This window comes from Musa acuminata, chromosome BXJ1-6 (genome assembly GCF_036884655.1).
Source record: "Musa acuminata AAA Group cultivar baxijiao chromosome BXJ1-6, Cavendish_Baxijiao_AAA, whole genome shotgun sequence".
NCBI lineage: Eukaryota > Viridiplantae > Streptophyta > Magnoliopsida > Zingiberales > Musaceae > Musa > Musa acuminata.
The window spans coordinates 39,611,920-39,630,893 of record NC_088332.1 but is presented as its reverse complement, the minus strand read 5'-3'; the positions used below and the strand labels follow the sequence as shown (position 1 = coordinate 39,630,893).

The 18,974-nt window shown below is 39.2% G+C and overlaps 3 protein-coding genes across 3 annotated transcripts; all 3 read right to left on the bottom strand.

Annotated features, from left to right (window-relative positions):
• Positions 1-1,076: 1,076 nt before the first annotated feature.
• Positions 1,077-2,688, bottom strand: LOC103989822 (cytochrome P450 94B3-like). The gene has a single exon (XM_009408767.3). The coding sequence runs from the start codon at positions 2,644-2,646 to the stop codon at positions 1,147-1,149; it is 1,500 nt and encodes a 499-aa protein (XP_009407042.2). The 5' UTR covers positions 2,647-2,688; the 3' UTR covers positions 1,077-1,146.
• A 2,514-nt stretch (positions 2,689-5,202) lies between these two features.
• On the bottom strand, positions 5,203-15,119 carry LOC135585668 (ATPase family AAA domain-containing protein FIGL1-like). The gene is made up of 13 exons (XM_065188679.1): positions 14,745-15,119; positions 13,714-13,852; positions 13,014-13,472; positions 11,291-11,538; positions 8,014-8,141; positions 7,817-7,935; positions 7,646-7,738; positions 6,702-6,803; positions 6,529-6,631; positions 6,271-6,354; positions 6,092-6,187; positions 5,863-5,990; positions 5,203-5,739 (listed from the first exon to the last, which is right to left on the bottom strand). The coding sequence occupies exons 1-13, from the start codon at positions 15,101-15,103 to the stop codon at positions 5,638-5,640; spliced, it is 2,160 nt and encodes a 719-aa protein (XP_065044751.1). The 5' UTR covers positions 15,104-15,119; the 3' UTR covers positions 5,203-5,637.
• A 1,882-nt stretch (positions 15,120-17,001) lies between these two features.
• LOC135677826 (transcription factor BHLH156-like) lies at positions 17,002-18,427 on the bottom strand. Its single transcript, XM_065190237.1, has 3 exons — positions 17,974-18,427; positions 17,521-17,895; positions 17,002-17,431 (listed from the first exon to the last, which is right to left on the bottom strand). Exons 1-3 carry the CDS (start codon positions 18,403-18,405, stop codon positions 17,324-17,326), a joined length of 915 nt encoding a protein of 304 aa, XP_065046309.1. The 5' UTR covers positions 18,406-18,427; the 3' UTR covers positions 17,002-17,323.
• Between the last annotated feature and the right edge of the window lie 547 nt (positions 18,428-18,974).

Here is an 18,974-nt window from a genome sequence, read left to right as displayed (position 1 = left end):
ATGATTTTTTGGTATGCTAATTTAGGTATCATGCACTCTGAATTGATCGGTGTAGATCTTTAGCATTTCTTCTTCTACTCAATTTTTCTATATGGCTTCTTGAAACTCATATGAGTGTTTAGTCCTCATATGATATTAATATCATCTAGTTAATCTAGGAAAGGTGCATTATAATCTGATTACTTTATAATAGAAGATTGATCTCATTTATCCATGATTTTTTTCTTCATAGGTTTTTCACAAAAATTTTGTCTTGTCATTTACTTAGCATTTTGTTACTAATTTGATTGATCTACATTGTTAGATTGTTTATAATATATTTGATATATCTTATTTTATTCATATAAAAAGGAAAAAGTTAATATTGTTTTAAGACTTTGTATCCAATATGTTGTCTTCCATGTTAGTTATGGATCAATTGTGATATACTATTTTATGCAGAGAAACTATGATGGCTGAGGTTTTTCTTGCTTCCTGTTGTATGATATAGACTTTCCTGTTTGGTTCCTACCTTAATGATCCACTTCCCCATTCAATTATCCATCAACATGGAGCAAATTGCCAAAGGATACTGCCATCCAACATATGCTTCAATTGGATACAATCACACACTTGAATCTCTAGTGGTGATTGCTCTCTCTCTCTCTCTCTCTCTCTCTCTCTCTGTGATAATTATGTTGGGGTTTGGCTCCCATGCAGTTCATTCCTTGTTTGTGTCAGTCAGCAGCACAGAGAGCTAAGGAGACTTGAGCATTTAGCTCAGTGACAAAAGCTGAAGGGAATAGGTTTTCTACACTCAATTTATTTCCTGTGCTTGGACCCAATACAATTGCCATCCTAAATGGAGATGAACATATCTCTGTGTTTGATTGCTTCCTACACTCTACTAATCCATTCTCTGATCAATATTTATTTTGTCACATAGAATATCAATACAATACTACTAATTTACTATCAATAAAAATATAAAAAAGGTTGAGTAATAACAAGACAAACAAAGTTGGATCAATACATCTGTGATCCCACTGAATCTGATCCTTTCTTTTGGAGGTAAAGACCATCTTACTGTGAAGAAACCCTACATATCATCCCATGCATTCATTACCTTACGAATATTTTGCAGAAATTAGGTACTTAATTTTGCATTTAGAGAGAGAAGATAGACTCCATCTCTTCCCTCTTCTCGACCACCATGTGTAGCCCACCAGCCATGTGGGCGGTCAGCAGCGGCACCAGTGCCGGCCTCTGCTTCGCGCTCTCCTCCCTCCTCAACTCGAACTCTCTGAGCACCGACGCCGCGACGTACTTCATCTGTACAAAGGCCATCTCCTTCCCCAAGCAGACCCTTGGCCCGGCTTGGAACACCGGGAACTTGAACGGCGACTGTCGCACCAACTCCCCGCTCTCCGACAACCACCTCCTGTAGTCGAACTCCATGCAGTTCTTTCCCCATAGCTTCTCTGACCTCCCCATGCCGTAGGGGAAGTACGTCACTCGATCGCCTTTCTTGATCCGAGTCCCGTCGGGCAGCGTGTCGTTGTAGGCTGCGTGCTTGGAGTCCCACAGCACCGGCGGGTACAGCCTCATGCACTCGCAGAGGCACGCTTCCAACACCTTCATATCCTTCAGTGCGTGGTAGTCTAATCGCCCTTTGGCTTGCTTCGCTTCTTTGGCGACCTCCGTTTCGGCCTCGGGATGGCACGAGAGGAGCCAGAAGAACCATGTCAGAGCGGCGGAGGTCGTGTCTTTCCCGGCCATCACGAAGCTGATGACCATGTCGCGGATCACCTCGTCCTTGTGGCCTCCGACGATGAGCCTCGACAAGAGGTCGTTGTGCTGCGTGCCCTTCTTGATCTCCGTCTTCCTCGTTCTAATTATCTCCATGACGGATGCATGGATTAGCTTCACCGCGGCACGAAGCTGGCCTTCGGAGCCGAGGCCGAGCGCGCGCTTGGCCTTCCACACCGCGAAGACCGGTGCAGCCCCTCGCTTAGCGCTGATGGCCGAGGCGACCTCGAAAGCATCAGCGAGTGGGGACTCGGGCAACGAGGCGTCGAGGAAGCCGGGGTCCGTCCCGAGCGAGACCTTGCAAATGGTATCGAAGGCGAAGCGGCGGAGCAGCTCTTGCATATCGACCACGCCGCGGTGGGCGCACGCCGACGACAGGATCGGTATCAGCCTCTCTCCGGTCTCGAACTCGAGAGCATTGACGACGAAGTCGCACAGGGACCTGGTGCTGAACTCGTGGCTGGCGAGTTTGCGCTGAGTGTGCCAGAGCTCGCCGTCGGCGCTGAAGATGCCGCAACCGAGGAGGTCGCCGAGGATCTCGGTGAAGGGCCGGCCCTTGGGATAGTTAGGGAAGTTGGTCTTGAGTACATGTTCGACGTTCTCGGGGTTGGCAGTCACGATGGTCCGACGAGCCCCGAGGCGGCGCATGACGATCGTCTGCGTCGGCGAGGCCTCGAGGAGCTCGGTGTACCAGTCCAAGAGCCTGTGCCGGTTCTTATAGAACCGAATCAGACACCCAATGACGGGGTGCGTTTTGGGGCCATACGAAGAAGAAACAGCAGCAGAAGAGGAGAGAAGCCTCGATACCAGCAAGAATAAGAAGACGAAGGAAAACAGGAATGGGATGGCAATGGCCATTGAGTGTGGTAACGAAGGCTTTTGTTCTATAGAAGAGAGAGATTTGAGGTCAGGTGTCGGTTGAGAGACAACGGGAAGAGAAAGGATTCTGTTGCCTTATATAGGGAGAGGAGAGGGTACGCCTCATGTCGCAACTAAAACGGGAATGTAAGCCACGATCGGAGAAACGATATCGGCAATGGTCAAGCGCACGGACCACAAGAGGGAAAAGAACTGTATGAAGCGCATATGTGGGCCAGTCGGAGTACATGTCGTGATTTAAGTCATGAATGTGATTCAAGCAGCAATTGGCTTTTGCGGAGCACGTGCGAAGGTGATCGGGCCAAGACACTCGCTTTCAATTGCGCATCACGTGCAACCTTTACATTACACCTCGAGTCGGGTATAATATAACATCATGATGGCAAAGCAATTTTATTTTTATTTTCTTTGAAAAAATATAATATAACAACGTGCGTAGATGGCATCAGAACTTGTGCTCCATCGAGCACTGGAAATGGAAAATATGAGCATAAAAGATTGAGTCCAAATTTGGACACCTTCAAATTGAACTTTATATTTTGTTTAGATTCACATACTAATTGGATGCATGTGTAATATAAAACTAGCTAACCTATTAATTTCGTTAAATTTAGATCACTAATCAAAATATTTAGATTAAAATTGACAATAGTGAATCCTTTAACTTTCTCAACGAATAATTATTTTCTATTTAAATTATTTATTATACCTCAATATTAAATTGACTCTAATATCATTTATCATGATTTAGGTTTGATAGAGTAATTGGTTTCTCAACTTTATTAAAATTCAATCATTAATCAAAATATTTAAGTTAAAATTAATAATAATACATCTATCGTATCTTTATAAATTTATTTTAATTTTATTATTTTAAATATGAGACTAATCAAAGTGTTAAAAATAAATGACATAAAGATGCGCGTGATATACGACACCTTAAATCAATATAAAAAGTACAAGTTCATAGCTGAAGGGCCGGCAGCGTTCCTTCCAACCACCCGCAGTCCATGTTAGCTCGAATGCGGCATAGACAGGAGCACGATGTGTCATCATGTACGTGCTTCTCTCTCTATGTGTCTCAATAAACTCTGCCGTCGAGAGCTCTATAGCGACACATGCCAATATGACACTACTCAACGTGGAAACACCAGTACGCGGTTTTGGTTCGAGAAAAGAATGCGGCAGAAAACAGAGACTGAAAAGTGCACAGCCGTTATTTTTGGCTTTGCACGTAGAAAATGTTGATACTCCATAACCAAAAGGCCCGGAGATATCAAATATTATCACGTTGTGATAGCGATATGATCACAGGAAGAAATATCAAGTGCCCTTGCGACTGTTTGGCTGGAACTGGAGAAGTCAATCCCAGTTCCGGCCACCGTCCATCGGTGTGAAGAAAAATGCTGTGTGCATATTTGTGTCACAGCACCACTGGTGCCGTCTTAGATTCATCTTTTATGGACCACTATATCATCCCTTATCGATATCTTTCCTCAAGTCTCAAGACTGTTTTTGCAGTCACGTGTTGATTTGGGACCGTCAGCTGAGAGGTTATCACTCGATGTAGTGATGCAGCGACGAACACGTCACTCTAGGGACTACGGTTTACTTCGCGGCTTCGCATGGAAAGGTTGGATAGATCAGTGGATGTTGACAACCCTTGACGCAGAAGAGTTGGAGGAGCTAATCTACAACGACAGAAATATGCACGTGAAAGAAGAGGCTAAAAGGAGACGAGTGTGGCTTACAAATAGCCTTACAAAAGAAGGAAAACTTGCATAGTATGATGTGTTCTTCCTTATCTTGCTTCCGTCAGCATTTGGTCCATTGAAGAACAGAAGTCACCTGTATAACCCAAATAGACAGAAAAAAAAAGAGAGGATCTGAACTTCTGAATAAGAGAATTAACATAGATTGCAGTCAAATGAGTTAGGAATTAAAGAGTTGCCCTTCAAAAAGAAGCTACAAATCATGAAACCAAGTGTCATTTGCTTAATGTTGTCCATTCATTAGCAATTCACTTCAAATCATTTGCTCCAAGTAACTCTAAACGGAAAGATTACCAGATGATAAAACCAGATGCAAATCTTGGAGTGATAAGGGTAAAACATCTGCAATGATTAACAGGAATTATCAACGGGAACAACTAGAGAGTTGGTGATCAGCAGGACTTTCTTGGAGCCATACAACACCTACCCAACCAATTTGCTCTTGACCACTAGTAACCGATGTTCCAATCATGATGTTTTGACTTGCGCAAAAAAGTGAAACTTTGAACACAGTCAATCAGTATTGCATACGCCTGAAGCTACATAAGGAATATCTACAATAACACAACCTAATTGGTCATCTCTATGCAAAAATGATGTGAGCATTGATATAAGGATTGCGTAATACTTTACCAGAAATCTACAAACTCAGGTGAGCATATTGTTAATTAAATTCAATGCAAGCCAAGCCACCACACCCAAGTAACTTCAATTTTCTGGAGATCAACAGAAAAAAAATCTCCTTAAGGCTGACTCTCATACATGTAAATTGCTATTAACACAAATAATTGCAAGACCCCTACAGATACACATCTACGGGTAAGATTGTTAAAAGAGCTTAAAGCATATCATGGATCCAACAACAGCTGGCAGTGGCAATTCCCTGCAAACTAAAAGTTAATCTAGGCCATTATATCATAAAACTCAATCTTGCCATTGTAACATAAAATTCATATTTAGTTCTCCTACAACAAGTACTCTTTATTAAGGTTAGAAGACAAACAAAGGTTGTTGCACTCTCATGGGACAACAATTAGAAACTCAAAGTTGAAAAACAAGAATCCAGATTACTGCAAATGAACTAGAAGAACTGCAAACACTATTTCACAATAAAATATGACAGAAGAAAAATAAGCTGATTTGAGATGGCCCACCATCAGCTACTTACTGTTCCCAGCGCATGTTGTTAATCAGATGGCTAAATCAATAAGCTCCCAAATTGTTTGTTCCACTCCTCATAGGTACTCAATTCATTCAAGGAAACAGAAGGTCTTACTTCTTGCATTGCATACTCAAAATCCTATACAATGGTATTCATCAAAAGAGTTTGTTCACAATGTGTATGAATTTGATGGAAAAATAAATTGCCTGCATCGAACCAACATGACAAAATGTAAACACTTGACTAAGCAGATTTTTTTACCTGACGAGTAACTGCCCGCATATCCTCTTTTCTAAGTTTTGTAATCTCAATGCCCTGTCTTAGAGCTTCTCTAAGTGGCCCCATAGATGCATCTTTTACAAGGTTTTTCATGTCTGATCCTGAATAACCTGAAAGGTTGAAGAAATAACAAAATTACTCAAAAATGTCTGCTTATAAGACAACAAGTTGCAGGTAAGTGTTATGGTGAACAATTAATTTCACTAATTACCTTCAGTTAATTTGCAGATTGCAATTATGTCTTCTTCTGAAAGCTTGAAGAGCCCATCCTTCTCCAAAAGATTACGAACAATCCAGGCTCTTGCTTCTTCAAACCGATTTTATATAGGTTTGCAATGTTTCAAAATATTTTAAGAATATATCCAATAAAACCAAGAAAAAGAAAATCACCTGATGATGGAAGAGGTATATATAACCGTTTAGTTAGTCGCCTGCGAGCAGCTTCATCAAGCTCTTGCGGCCTATTAGTAGCTCCTGCATTGTTTTTCAAGCCATTGTCCAAAACAGAATTACTATAGCTACTTGTTTTCCAATTTGCAGCAATTATATACGGAAGATAGTAAAAAGAGCACAAACATTTGCAAACACTAAGAAAACAAAGTTGCCGCATACGACAAGCCGTAACATCCTGACCAAATATTAAATTACCTATTAGCAGAATTTGATCATTTCCACCGTCAAATCCTTCCATTTCAATCAAAAATTGTGTTTTAAGTCGCCTGCTTGACTCATGCTCACCCTCAGACTTTCGCTGTGGTAAAAAGAAATGTTAGGAAATATCAAATTTCTATTCAAATATAATTCAATCTGTCAGACAATACCTGTGACAATAGGGAGTCTATTTCATCCACGAATATGACAGCAGGCTGACGACAGCTGGCAACTCCAAAAAGTGCCCTGACTAACTTTTCCCCCTCACCAATCTACAGCACTCAATATAACAAAAACTCACATGAAATAATATGTTTGTGCATATTCCATTGTGCAATAAGAAATTTAATAGCAAAGAACATGCAGCAAATAAAGTTTGACAAAGCAGATCATGAAAAATTATCCAGCGAATTACTAATTTCTGTTACTTTTCATATTGTATCAGCACCTTGGTTAACAATTTATTGAGAAAAGATGTTTAAACAGTGAGTTGTAATTTGTAAATTGATAGTTCTTGCATTTTTAATGTGTCTCACATATTAATGTAGCTGTAGATATAACCCTAAATCTAGCCATAAATATAGATGCATATGTAGTATGCAAGAACATTATAATTGATGAATAATTGTGCTTATTACACAGAGTTCTTGTTCAGAATGATGTTTATTCACAAAACAAATTTAATTTATCCGGTACATGAGCTTTTACATACACTATTTCTTCCCAGAGAAAGTGGTCCAAGTTGACTATAAAAAGAGATCTGCATAACAGTTCAAATTTAACCAACATAGTTCCAAAAGAACAAAAGTGCATGATGTTCCTAGTTACAGCCACCGAATGACTCAAATCTCATCTTAACTAAAGACTTGAGCCCCAAAAGGTGGTATTGACACACATCAGGAAACACATTTCATGATGCACCACCCTGTTTCCCCCTTCACATATGCTTCATCAGTCTGTCCGAGACTCAAGTCAGGATGTGAAGTAGCAAACTTCAAGCAATGATCATCTTTCAAATCAGTATAAAATCATTATCCACAATATCTAAAATGGCAAAACCTTTTAATTAATAGTAAATAAATAAAAAGAAATCAAGCACCACCATTTTACGTACCCACTTGCTCGTCAACGAACTTGCTGATATATAGAAAAAAGTTGCTTTTGCCTCTCCAGCAATGGCTTTTCCAATCATTGTTTTACCTGTTCCCTATAATCATGTAGCATTCAGTTAGAATTTGATGCTGCTATTGTAGGATATGCATTTATTTGACTAAAATATACTTACAGGAGGACCAAATAACAGTAGACCTCTTCCTGGAGAACGACAACCATGAAATATGTCAGGACGTAAAAGAGGCCATATTACCATCTCTGTCACACATTTCTTAGCATGCTCCAAGCCAGCTGAATTAAAACAATGGTGAGAATATATCATAGGATTGGCAATTTCTGAAGACAAAAAATTTGACTGTATCTAATTACCTATGTCATCCCACCGGACATTAGGGTCTTTATCCATTATCTCATTACTTACATGTTCAATAAGACGAGGTTCCAAGTTCCTCAACTTCTCAGGCAGTTCACCATCAGGACCACACAACATTTCTATACTGGAAACAGAACCTCAAAGTTAATAAACAGAACCACACAACATTTCTATTAAGAATAGAGGACATTGACCACATTAAATCCTGGAAATTGAATATGCAGAATCCTTTGCATCCCAATACATAATCTGATATTTCAAATGCCAATTCAAAGATAAAACTAAATAACTCAAAAATTATATGTAACAGCTACACCACATTGATAGAAATTATCTTATAAAACTAAATAAACTCAAAATAATATGTATAAGTCATGTTGGATTGGTTGAAATTATTCTTTTGTTCTTATAATGTTTAAAATCTCTGTCCCATGCCAATATGGTCTTGGATGGATCAATATACACACACTTGGAATGAATCAGTATTGCATGGACCAAAGGGAAAAAGAAATTTGGGAAGACGTGGAAGAGAAGGAGAAAAAGGAGACAGAGGAGAAGGCTTATGGATAAAAGGAGGAGGAGGAGTGATCCGAATGAGGAGCAAACGGTGTTTGAGAGACGGAGGAGGCGGCGACAGTGATGCGACAGGGACGAATAGGTGGTAGATGGGAGAAAGAGAATGTGTGTGATGGAACACGAGAGAAAGAAAAAAAAAAAAAAGACAGCAGTTTGAATTATAAGTATTTGGCAGTTAGCTTACCGGCTGGTTCAGCTCGGTACCAAACTGTTTACCATTGGATAAGACTAGTACAATAAGTTTATCAAGCAACGCAACTCATACTAGATCGAGCCAAACAAAATTCTTGGATCATGCTCTGGTTGACTGTTGGTTTTGTGAATCCTGAATCGTATAGACTGGTACAAAATGTCACAAATCGCTTGCGCAATCCTATAATACTTGAAAACTTGTCTGCACAAGTTGTCCGTCATTTTGGTTTATGTCAATCATAGGTAGCTTATAAGAGGCTTTGCAGTAGACTTGACAACCCCATTTTGGTTGAGTCTTTTGGCCATTAAGACTTGTAAGTGAAGCTCACAAGGGGTGGTTGAACATGGGTAAAACTGCACAAAAAATAGAACCTTTAAACCAAGGTTCGCAATACCGTACCGTACCGGTATTTTGACCTGAGCTCAGTACCGGTACGGTACGGTATACCGAGCGGTACACCCAGGTGTGCCGAGTACTGTATCACTGCTACAGTGCTACAGTGCGCTCGGACCGGTACGTACCGCCCTTACCGGACGATATGGCTCGGTACGGCAGACCCTGCTTTAAACAGCACTGTGCAGTTATTTTCCTTGTAAAGAGATGACTTGTGAAATGCTAATCATCTCAAAACCCTGGAATCCCTGGCTGGCATAGGACTGGGTGGGTCACATGTCTTGTAACAGAATGTGGGAATGTCATGTGGGCACTTGTGCACAGAGACTTTGAGCAGAGAGGTCTAGGCTTGGACTCCTTGCTGCACGATTGATCCGAGCTAGCGAAGGTGTCCATTTTGCTAATGAAGTATATTATCCACTTATGCTTGTGCAATCCTGAGTTACACTTCAGTAGAGCGACAATGACATTTTGCCCCCACGAATTCACTTTTCACTATTTAATTTTCCTTCTGTGCAGGTCGTTATTGGATTACATAAGGTTATAGGGAAGTTAAACCTTTGCGAGCAAGTGACATAGAGGTGTCACATGGCTTACACAAGACTAGCTAAATCCATGACATGATGGTATTTTAAAATTTGTTCTTACTATATATCATAGCCAGAGATGTGAAGTCAGTGATCTCTCTATTTCAGTAGTTTGTTTTTCGGTTGAAGCAACTCGAGCAACTGTCATTTCAAATAAATGTTCCCTATAATTAACAACAAGTATCACACAACATTCTTTTTTCCTATCTTGAAAAGCTTTGCTAAAGAAATAAGACAGATCCTTTCCATTAAAGATGTGACATAAACCTGGGGCAAAACAATACAGAAAAAAGTGGGATTCCTTAAATATAGGGTTTTGTTCATACCAAATGTAAAAGATGCAAGCATGAGAGCTTTGATGATATTAATTGATACATTTATGATGTTTAGTGCATATTGAACTCTTATCTCTAAATGGTTTCTCAAACCTGTAAGTTTCATTGAGAAGGTTCCCTTTTGCACAAGCCAAGGCTACTACCTAAGGAATTGAAACTACTTACTGGAATTTGCAAGAACATTAAAATTCACCTTTGGGCAAGAGTCACCATCTGAATTAGTACCTCTATTCCACAAAAAGATCATTTAGCATGCACTTGTCTCCAAACAAAAAACACAGTGTGGCTAACCTAAATTTTCTTTATTTTTCTCCATATCAAGTTAGTAATTTACTTCTTATCTCCTTTGCTCTTGAATACACAGCTTAAGATAGATTGCTCCATTGGATGATTACATTAGGAGTTATGATGAAGTTAATATCAAGGAAAAAATTATTTAGGAGATGATACAGCAAACTATCTCAAAATAATTTTGACACAAAGATCAAGCATCTCTCAATTAAAATGGGGCATGTCCATGTCATCAGAAGAACAGTTGATTAGATAGACACCAAATTGTTAATAATTATGTTATTGATAACAATAAAGACATAATTTCAGTTGATCAGTTGTATTTAAACTATAAAGATTTGAATAATGTGGTAAATTGAATGATGGCCATCTAACTTGAACTGAGGAAGAAATTTCAACATATAAATCAATGGCATTGCTATCGGCAAATCTAAATTGACCAGTTTTTTCCCTTCTTTTGCCACACAAGTTTCTTAATTTTCGTAAGTCTCATTGTTTTCTGCTTTTGGTTAAAACAATGATGCAGAAATTCAATTGCAATCTCAAAATTCTAGCAACGATCTTAAAACTATTCCCTGGTTGTTGACCCTAATAGCTGAACTGATTAGCGATGTTGTAACCAACCTTTTCTGAATTTCCATTAAAAAAAACATCCTCCAGAGAATTTAATTAGATAGACAAAATATTTAGTTTACATTAGTGTCATAAAACTAATGCATGAACTCTATGCTCCATAAACCTACTCGAGCTGAATTTAGAGAATTTTCTTCAATAAAATACCTTATTTCAGTGACATTTGACTATACATGACTTATATCTTATAAAGACAGAAAACTAAGATAAAGGTTTGAATATAGACTGTAACTAACAAGACATAAAATAGTCAGGTGATACCAACCATTTTCTTGTTGAATCTTGCAGAGCATCATCACACTGCCCTGAAATCCTTGGGCTAATCATATTACCTGTATTGCCTCCACTGGATCTGATAGGTGGGACAAAGTTACCTCGAACACCACGACGGGTAACATTGCCATACCTCATGCCATAGTTTCTCACATTCCCAAATGAATTATTATTGACTTGCGGTGACACGGAGGCATTTGCAGGGCCCATTGAACAAGGTCTTTGCTTAGCATCCATTTCCTAAGGACACAAGAAGGTTTATTAAAAGGCTACACTTATGTGTCCTTTTGTATGATGCTCAAGTCAAACAAGATATAAACTTACAAACTTCCAAAAACCAAATTATAACAACCAATAATTTAACAGAAAAAAATTCCACATGTAAGGTTTTCTCTGCTTATGATAATAATGGCAACACTCAACATGAAGGATCAAACCAGTAAGGAACTAGTATATCAAACTTCTCTGATCACGTGCTAACCCTCTTAGGCCCATGTATTATATATCTGGACTGATGGGTTATAGATTATACAAAAGAGGAGGCAAAAGACTCCCCAGAAACAAATGTCATATAGTTCCATACCAATCTCCAGAACAGATTAATCTTCAAAGCTACAAGCTTCTCATAAATATAAAGGGAGTTGAAGCAAATGATCGCATTATACCACTGCTAACATTAGACCTTACATAAAAATTACTGAAAACTTTTAGATGTTCTGCATACGAATAGACAATTTAGACATAATAAAAGAAACATGCCATGCACTAGCAAACATAGAATAGATAGAGTCCACAAAAGGTCTTTTTAAAAATGAAACTAAATAGCAATTACATAAGCATCAGAAAGAAACCATAAAAGAAAGTGTGGTCTTCTAAACCTTGTTTCTCTTTGCAGCATATAACTAGTCTTTGCATTCACAAGAAGTTCTTCAAACTTACAGTATATAAATCAACTCACAACTCACTTCACCTCACAACCACCTTAATGTATGTTTAATCTCAGCTTGCACTTACTCCTGAAGATATGATGCTTAGTATGCGTTCATAAGTAGAAAGACTTAAAAAAATTAGCAAATATAAGATCTTGGCATGCTTTCACACACTGTATAGGTACCTCATTTTACAGGTACCCATGATAATCTTCCTTGCTGATCAGTTGCATAAATCAGTCACTTGAAACCTCCAATTTAACTAATTAAAGATATCTTTATCACTCTATTATTTCCAGAGAATTTGGTGATGCCTTAAAAGAAACAGGAAAAAAACTTTTGAATGTTTCACCCTCAAGAGTACCAATTTGCAAATTTCTCCTTAAGATGTATATATTTTCATTCCCTTAATCTCAAATATTTTTATGTACACTTAGGCTTCTAGACTCAAGAGTAGCACAAATATGAAGTTGCAACCTGCAAGTTGTAAGTCATAATATGGCATGTGTTAGAAATCCAAATAGTTGAGGATAAGTTACATATGATAAACTTAAAAGTTAAAACTGCATAAAAGGGAGAGCTTCTGAAGATTAGTGTACAGAATCTGTGTACAAAAAAGAGCTCAGCATATTGAAAATATGTAAGAAATGAAGCACAAGAAATATGATTACTTAATGTTAAATATGGCCTCTTAAGGTGAGTTGACAAATGTTTACAATCCCACTAAGAGATAAGTAACAGTGGTCTTGAGAATAATAAAACACCAAATGATTACTAAATAATTACCAATTTTGTCCTTGCAGTCACAAATCCATAGTGAGAAATATCTAGACTAGCTTCTTCATTACTTGAAGGAGACTTTGCATTTTCACAAATTGGACTTGTAAATTCTGAGTGCCGGTGCTTTGATCTTGAAGTCATTCCATGTGGTTTTTCTATCTCTTCACCTTGCAAACAAACAGGGCCATCTTTGTTTTTCAACGAGTTATTGCTACTTGTCTTTTCATTGTCAAAAACAGTGCACTCTTGAGGAATGTCACTTTGGCAATTCCGAACTGTCTTGTAAGTTGCATTATCTGGATTTGAGGGTTTATTGCCATATATTGATGTTATTTTTGTCTGTGTCATAAGCTTTGCTGTATGGATGCTTGACTTTTCATGTTGTTTATCCAGTATCCTCTGGTTTTCCTTGATATCAGAACCTTTAACAGCCGAAGAATTGCTACATGATGATGTGTTGTTGATCTGCTAAAACAAAAACAGAACTTATTGATTATGGAATCAATATCTACTGAGTAGTGAGTACAAGACATGATGAGCTTCGTTTCACTCTTTTGCAATCACAGCCAAAAAAATTCAAGATGGGAAAGTCTTTCATTGTCCAAAACAACATTAGTAACCTACAAATAGGCATGCATATTTTTCAGTAAATCAATAAAGACCACTCCTCAATCTGAATGAACATAAAAATCACATAAGTCCATACCAAATCTCCAGCAACATTTCCTTTGGACTTATTGATGAAAGTTCGGAAATACTTGGACTCCTTAATCTTCTCGATGTCAACATCTCCTTTTTTTAAAAAAATACAACCAACATCTTTTCTTGCTTGTTCAAATGCCTGTCTGAATCCATAAGATACTACATTTAGGGGAAAAAATCCTGAAGGGAAATTATAACTATTATCAAGCTTAAAAAGTACATCAAAGTAAATTAAACATAAATTGTTACTGTCTTCTATAATCAATCAACAACAGTGAACAATTAGTTATGTAACATTTAAGAATATTGTAGTTTGGTGCTGCTGTTTATTAAAGCCACTCATGTAGAGCAACAACATTCAGCCATATCAACTTCATGACATTATAACTACGATGAAATAGGCACCATCTTAGTATAATTCTTTATGCTGAAGTGCTTTAGCAAATGTAATATAGCATTGGAGCCCTTCATTCCATTCAGTTTTCACTTACCAATCTTACATTTTGGATCTAAATATCAGGTTTAATCAACGTCTCTTCTATCTCCTTTTTAATGACAATACAGACTATTTATTTATTTTTAAACATTGAACATCAATGCTATCGATGGTCATTAAAGTTGCTCATACTATTACTGACTTCCTATTAATGGATTTATATTAGAGAGATAAGAGGCAGCTTAAAATTGGCTCAATCCATCACAAATAGGCTAATCTCCAGTTGCACTTTACTCTCAGCTGAGCGCCAAGCATGACCATAATGGTTTACAACATTGCGTAGCTCTAATCCATTCCACTGAGCCAAAAATTCAAATCCGCATTGATCTTTTTTTTTTGGTCTTAAAATTCATGTTTCTTTTTTCCCTAAACCGATTCCATTAAGACAGTGGAGATCAGCAAGTTTCGGCCTCATTCGAATAGACACCAAAATGATTCAAACAGCAACCAACAAATCATAGCTCAAGAACTCAACAAACAGCACGAATAGCAACCGATTTCCTAAATATATCAAAAGAGGAAGCGCGAGAGGTACACACCGATCCGAGTCGACAGCGAGGGCGCGGGAGGCGGCAGCGAGCTTGGAGGAAGCCTCGGCGCGGATGGGACTGACGAAGGAAGCGTCAATGGGGTTTCTCGTCTGTGAGTCGAGGAAGCCGATGAGGCGGAGAGCGAGGGTTCCGGCGGCGGCGTGATCGCCCCGCTCCAGGGCGAGATCGGCGCCGAACAGGAGGGATTGGAGCCGCTTCAGTTTAACGTCGACCTCCTTTCTCCAATTATTCGTGGCGGAGGCCGAACTCTTCCCTTCTTCACCCTCCCCTCCGCTCCTCTCCTCAGCCATTTCTCTCTGCGTCGTCGCTTCTTTCCCTCTCTCACTGCTTTCGACTGTCGGTATCATCGAGCCCGATTCGATCGCGCGGGCTTTGCTAGCGGAATCGAAATGACGGACTTGACCCTACGAGGATAAAGAAACTTCATGATAAGCACCACCACGGTCCGATTTTGGACCGACTTGGTTCGACCTGGCCGGGACCGGTTCACGGCCTGTTCTTTTTTCTATTCAAAAAGAAAAATAATTCTTGTTTAGAAATGTAACAATCTATCATAGCTGGAATTTACCACATAAATAATAATAATAATAATCAGTAAAATGATAGTGAGATTTTTCTTTATCCTCTCCTAGCTTCAAATTATTTTTTTTCCTAAGATTTCCTTGGAGAGGATATTAAGATAAATATTTTAAGATCAATCATAATGATTAGAAAATTAAAAGTTGAGTAAGGATTTAGCATTTTACTTGGATTTAATTTTCTCTCTCACACACACAATATATATATATATATAAGTAAATTAAAAAAAAAACCTTATATTTGATCAATTCCCGAGAGCACTTCTATTTTAAAAAAGTTTTCATAAAATATTTTTTTCATAAATAATCATTTTACCCGTTCCACCCATCGGACCTACCTCCGTCATATGTCATTGTTCTACAATACTTTCGTCATTACCTTTCCTCCCCTCTGCCCCTCTAGACCTATTGTGAAAAGGCTCATTATGGCCTCTATAGTCCTCCTTCCTCGTCGCAAGGCCTCCTCCACATAGGCACATGAAGGTGAAACCTCCTTATCTATTAAACTCACCTAATGACAGAAGTACAATGATCACCACTACCCCTAACAACATAGGCACAACTTCTACAGCCCCTCCACTTACAACAAGAGCAAGGCTTCTATCTTCACCAAACTCACCTGACGACAGAGTCACAATAGCCCTCGTCAAACCTTCTCCCACCCCCACCTTTCTTACATCTATGATAGCGGCCACCTACACCCTTGCTCACACGAGGACGACAAGGGCTATCGTTGTTGCACCTCCTCTTTCCTTGTATGAGCGCGAGACAAGCAGGAGCAAATTCAACTAACCAAACACAATACAACAGTGATAAAATAAGGGTAAAATAATTTTTTATACGATCAGGAGAGCTCTACAAAAATCTCTCAAACATAGAGATTTTTTTCAAGAATTCACAATTATTCATCTTTGGCAGCTAAAACCTGAGATCTAGGTTTAGTCTTCAGCTAAAACCTGAAGAAAGAGAATTGCTTCATAAAACCTTTAGGGTTGGTTGATGAAATTACAGTACTCACTACGTCACCACAAAAATATTAGTAGACTTTTGCAAGTCCTGAATACATAAAAATAACAAAGTCAAGATAAATGTCATGCAAGGGTCTGAGAGAATTAATTATAGATATAACAAAAATTGGAAGAAATATATAGGTAACCATCCTTAACCTTTTCTATCCTTATATTGAAGTGGTTTGGGACATAACTCCTTATAGTTTATTATTAGAGATCAACCCCTCCATTGTTGTCAATATAAAAGATTAAAGAAGTTTATCTTAGTGAAGAATCTTGAGGTCAGATTTATATACAAGCAGGAATAGTGGTTGACTTTCTGCAATCTTTAATATATTAATAATAATAATAAAAGCCTTATTCAATGGTCAGAATCTCTTCATTACAATATCTAGAAAGCCTGGATATCTTTGTTTCAATTATCTAATCTTAAATTACCTGTGTAGTACACTTGTATTCAAACACTAGATCTATGATCATGTCAACCACAATATCAAGTTTTGTTAAGGGTCATTAGTGAACTCCTTATTATAAGAACAAATAAGAAGTCACTCTGAAGAAGTATATTTCACCTCCTCAATGGGATCAGAGCAAACCTATGTCTACTGTACAATCATAGCAGTTGATATCTGCAAATGATTTGGGCTGCTTCTTGTAAGAATTGAAACTTGTTTGTGCAATTGAAGTCACATAATTTCCAATTACCTGACAGTACTTTGGTTGCTACATCTCTCTTTTCTACCATTATATGGTACATATAACTCTTATTTTATATGATTGTGCTCTCATTATTGCATATGATTTCAGTATGGTGGATTCCACATGATAAAACTCATGGCAGTCGATGCATGCATGCATACACTCCAATGCCTGAAGAGCAGATTGTTATTACAGTGAACATGTCTACAAATAAAAGTGAGTACGCAAAGCTCAAAATATGTGAGAGGGTGGCCGCTGATAGTGGAGGACAAGTAGCTCTCTACAAAGGAGGAGTTGTCTGCATGAGTTGAAACCCCTCCCTCAGAAGAGCTCCCATCACCCATAACTCCATGGAGGATGCATTCATCTCCCTGCTGAAGTCTCCGATCTGCAGCAGTACAGAAACATTCTCAACCCTAACACGAGCAATCCAATGAGAAGAGCAAAAATGGAGAGAACTGTGTTCGGCGTTTATACTTTGAAGGTTAGCGTGAACACAAATCCATTGGGGTTGAGGGAGAAGTTGGAGCTCTCCAGATCGAAGCACAAGAGAGACTCGACGGCGGAGTAGAGAGATGACACCGCTCCGTCTCCCATGCTGCCCTCCACCTTCACGTAGAACCTTCCCTCACCCACTTCGTATGCGTTTACCTGCATTATGTTGCCGCCTCTCACAGCAGCAGCCTCCTCCAAATCTGTAGCTTTGGTCGTCTTCCTGCTTGGAACCTGAAGCGGTTGGCCTTCTCGCGACGAGGACTCGAGCATGCTCACTTCCTCCTCCAACTTCTTCGCCTTAGATTGCAGATTCTTCAAGTACACTACTGCGTCGGCTATGATGGAAGCTTTGTCCATCTGCACGACATCGCATTAACCATGGTCAAGCCTCTCTCCACCACAACCTGAAACAGGTGGCGAGTAACGTATCTGTACCTTCGTTATATTGGGAACCAGAGAGCGCAGCTCGTACAGCTTCTCCTTCATGCGAACCCTCCTCTTCCTCTCCGATATCAGAGTCTTGGACCGGTCTCTCCTTGTCTTGGTGATCCCCCCGGGGGAATCGCCACCATCATGGCACTCTCCGCACGCAGGAGGATCGTCATCCACCTCCAAGCTAAGGTCGGGAGAGCCCGAAGGCGCATCGGCCTGCAGGTACTGGGTGGCGGTGGTTCCTTCATGGCCGCCAGCATCGAACAGCGCTCCTTCCCTCAGCAAGCTCAGATGGCCATCACCCGCGAGCCCGCCGTCGAAGAGCATGAACTGGAGCAGCTCATGGTCGTAGCTCTCGAAGACGGGATCGAACCCGTCGTCCTCGTTGCTTATGCGGGCCTGTGGCGCAAAGAGGAAGGGATGGTCGCTCTCCATCGCTCGGGTCAAGCTCAGTTCCTGCATGAACACCAGCTCATATAGGGCAGTGTAAACGGAATCATTCCTGCAAATGTGAAGGGAATCGGGGTGTGGGGATCAAATGGCAGGGTGACGTTAAGGGTAGATTAGTTTATGATGGTGTGGTGGAATCAGAAGATGATCTAATTGAGAAGAACAACACAAGAATGCATGGCTTTTGTTTTGTTGTTTGGTTTGGTGGTATATGTCACAGATTAAGGTTTCATGTGTCGACAGCTCATTCCAGGAGCTGGAAGATAAATGCCATGAACAAAACCATGGGCTGCAGATGACAGTGACAGGAGTTCAGACATCTGATGAGTGACACTGTGCTCAGCTCCAATATGAAGGGAACATTTCATATATACATAATAGTTTTTTTTTTGTATTTATTCCTCTAAATCTGATTTTAGCATATATATATATATTATCACTGTGAAATCTAAAAATTATATATATGTAATCGTGGATGAATTTTATCATATTAATACTCTAAAAGCTTATTATGATAAACAATATTAGGAGTGTTTTATATGGTTATATATATA

Excerpts from the sequence above, each read along its gene's own strand:
- LOC103989822 (XM_009408767.3), bottom strand. The coding sequence starts at position 2,646 with ATGGCCATTGCCATCCCATTCCTGTTTTCCTTCGTCTTCTTATTCTTG.
- LOC135585668 (XM_065188679.1), bottom strand. The coding sequence starts at position 15,103 with ATGATACCGACAGTCGAAAGCAGTGAGAGAGGGAAAGAAGCGACGACG. Across the intron at positions 13,473-13,713 it reads GAAATGTTGCTGGAGATTTG|ATCAACAACACATCATCATG; the intron begins GTATGGACTTAT and ends TTGTTTTAGCAG. Across the intron at positions 5,991-6,091 it reads AATCTGCAAATTAACTGAAG|GTTATTCAGGATCAGACATG; the intron begins GTAATTAGTGAA and ends TCAACCTTTCAG.
- LOC135677826 (XM_065190237.1), bottom strand. The coding sequence starts at position 18,405 with ATGGAGAGCGACCATCCCTTCCTCTTTGCGCCACAGGCCCGCATAAGC. Across the intron at positions 17,896-17,973 it reads TGGTTCCCAATATAACGAAG|ATGGACAAAGCTTCCATCAT; the intron begins GTACAGATACGT and ends GATGTCGTGCAG. Across the intron at positions 17,432-17,520 it reads TGTTCACGCTAACCTTCAAA|ATCGGAGACTTCAGCAGGGA; the intron begins GTATAAACGCCG and ends GTACTGCTGCAG.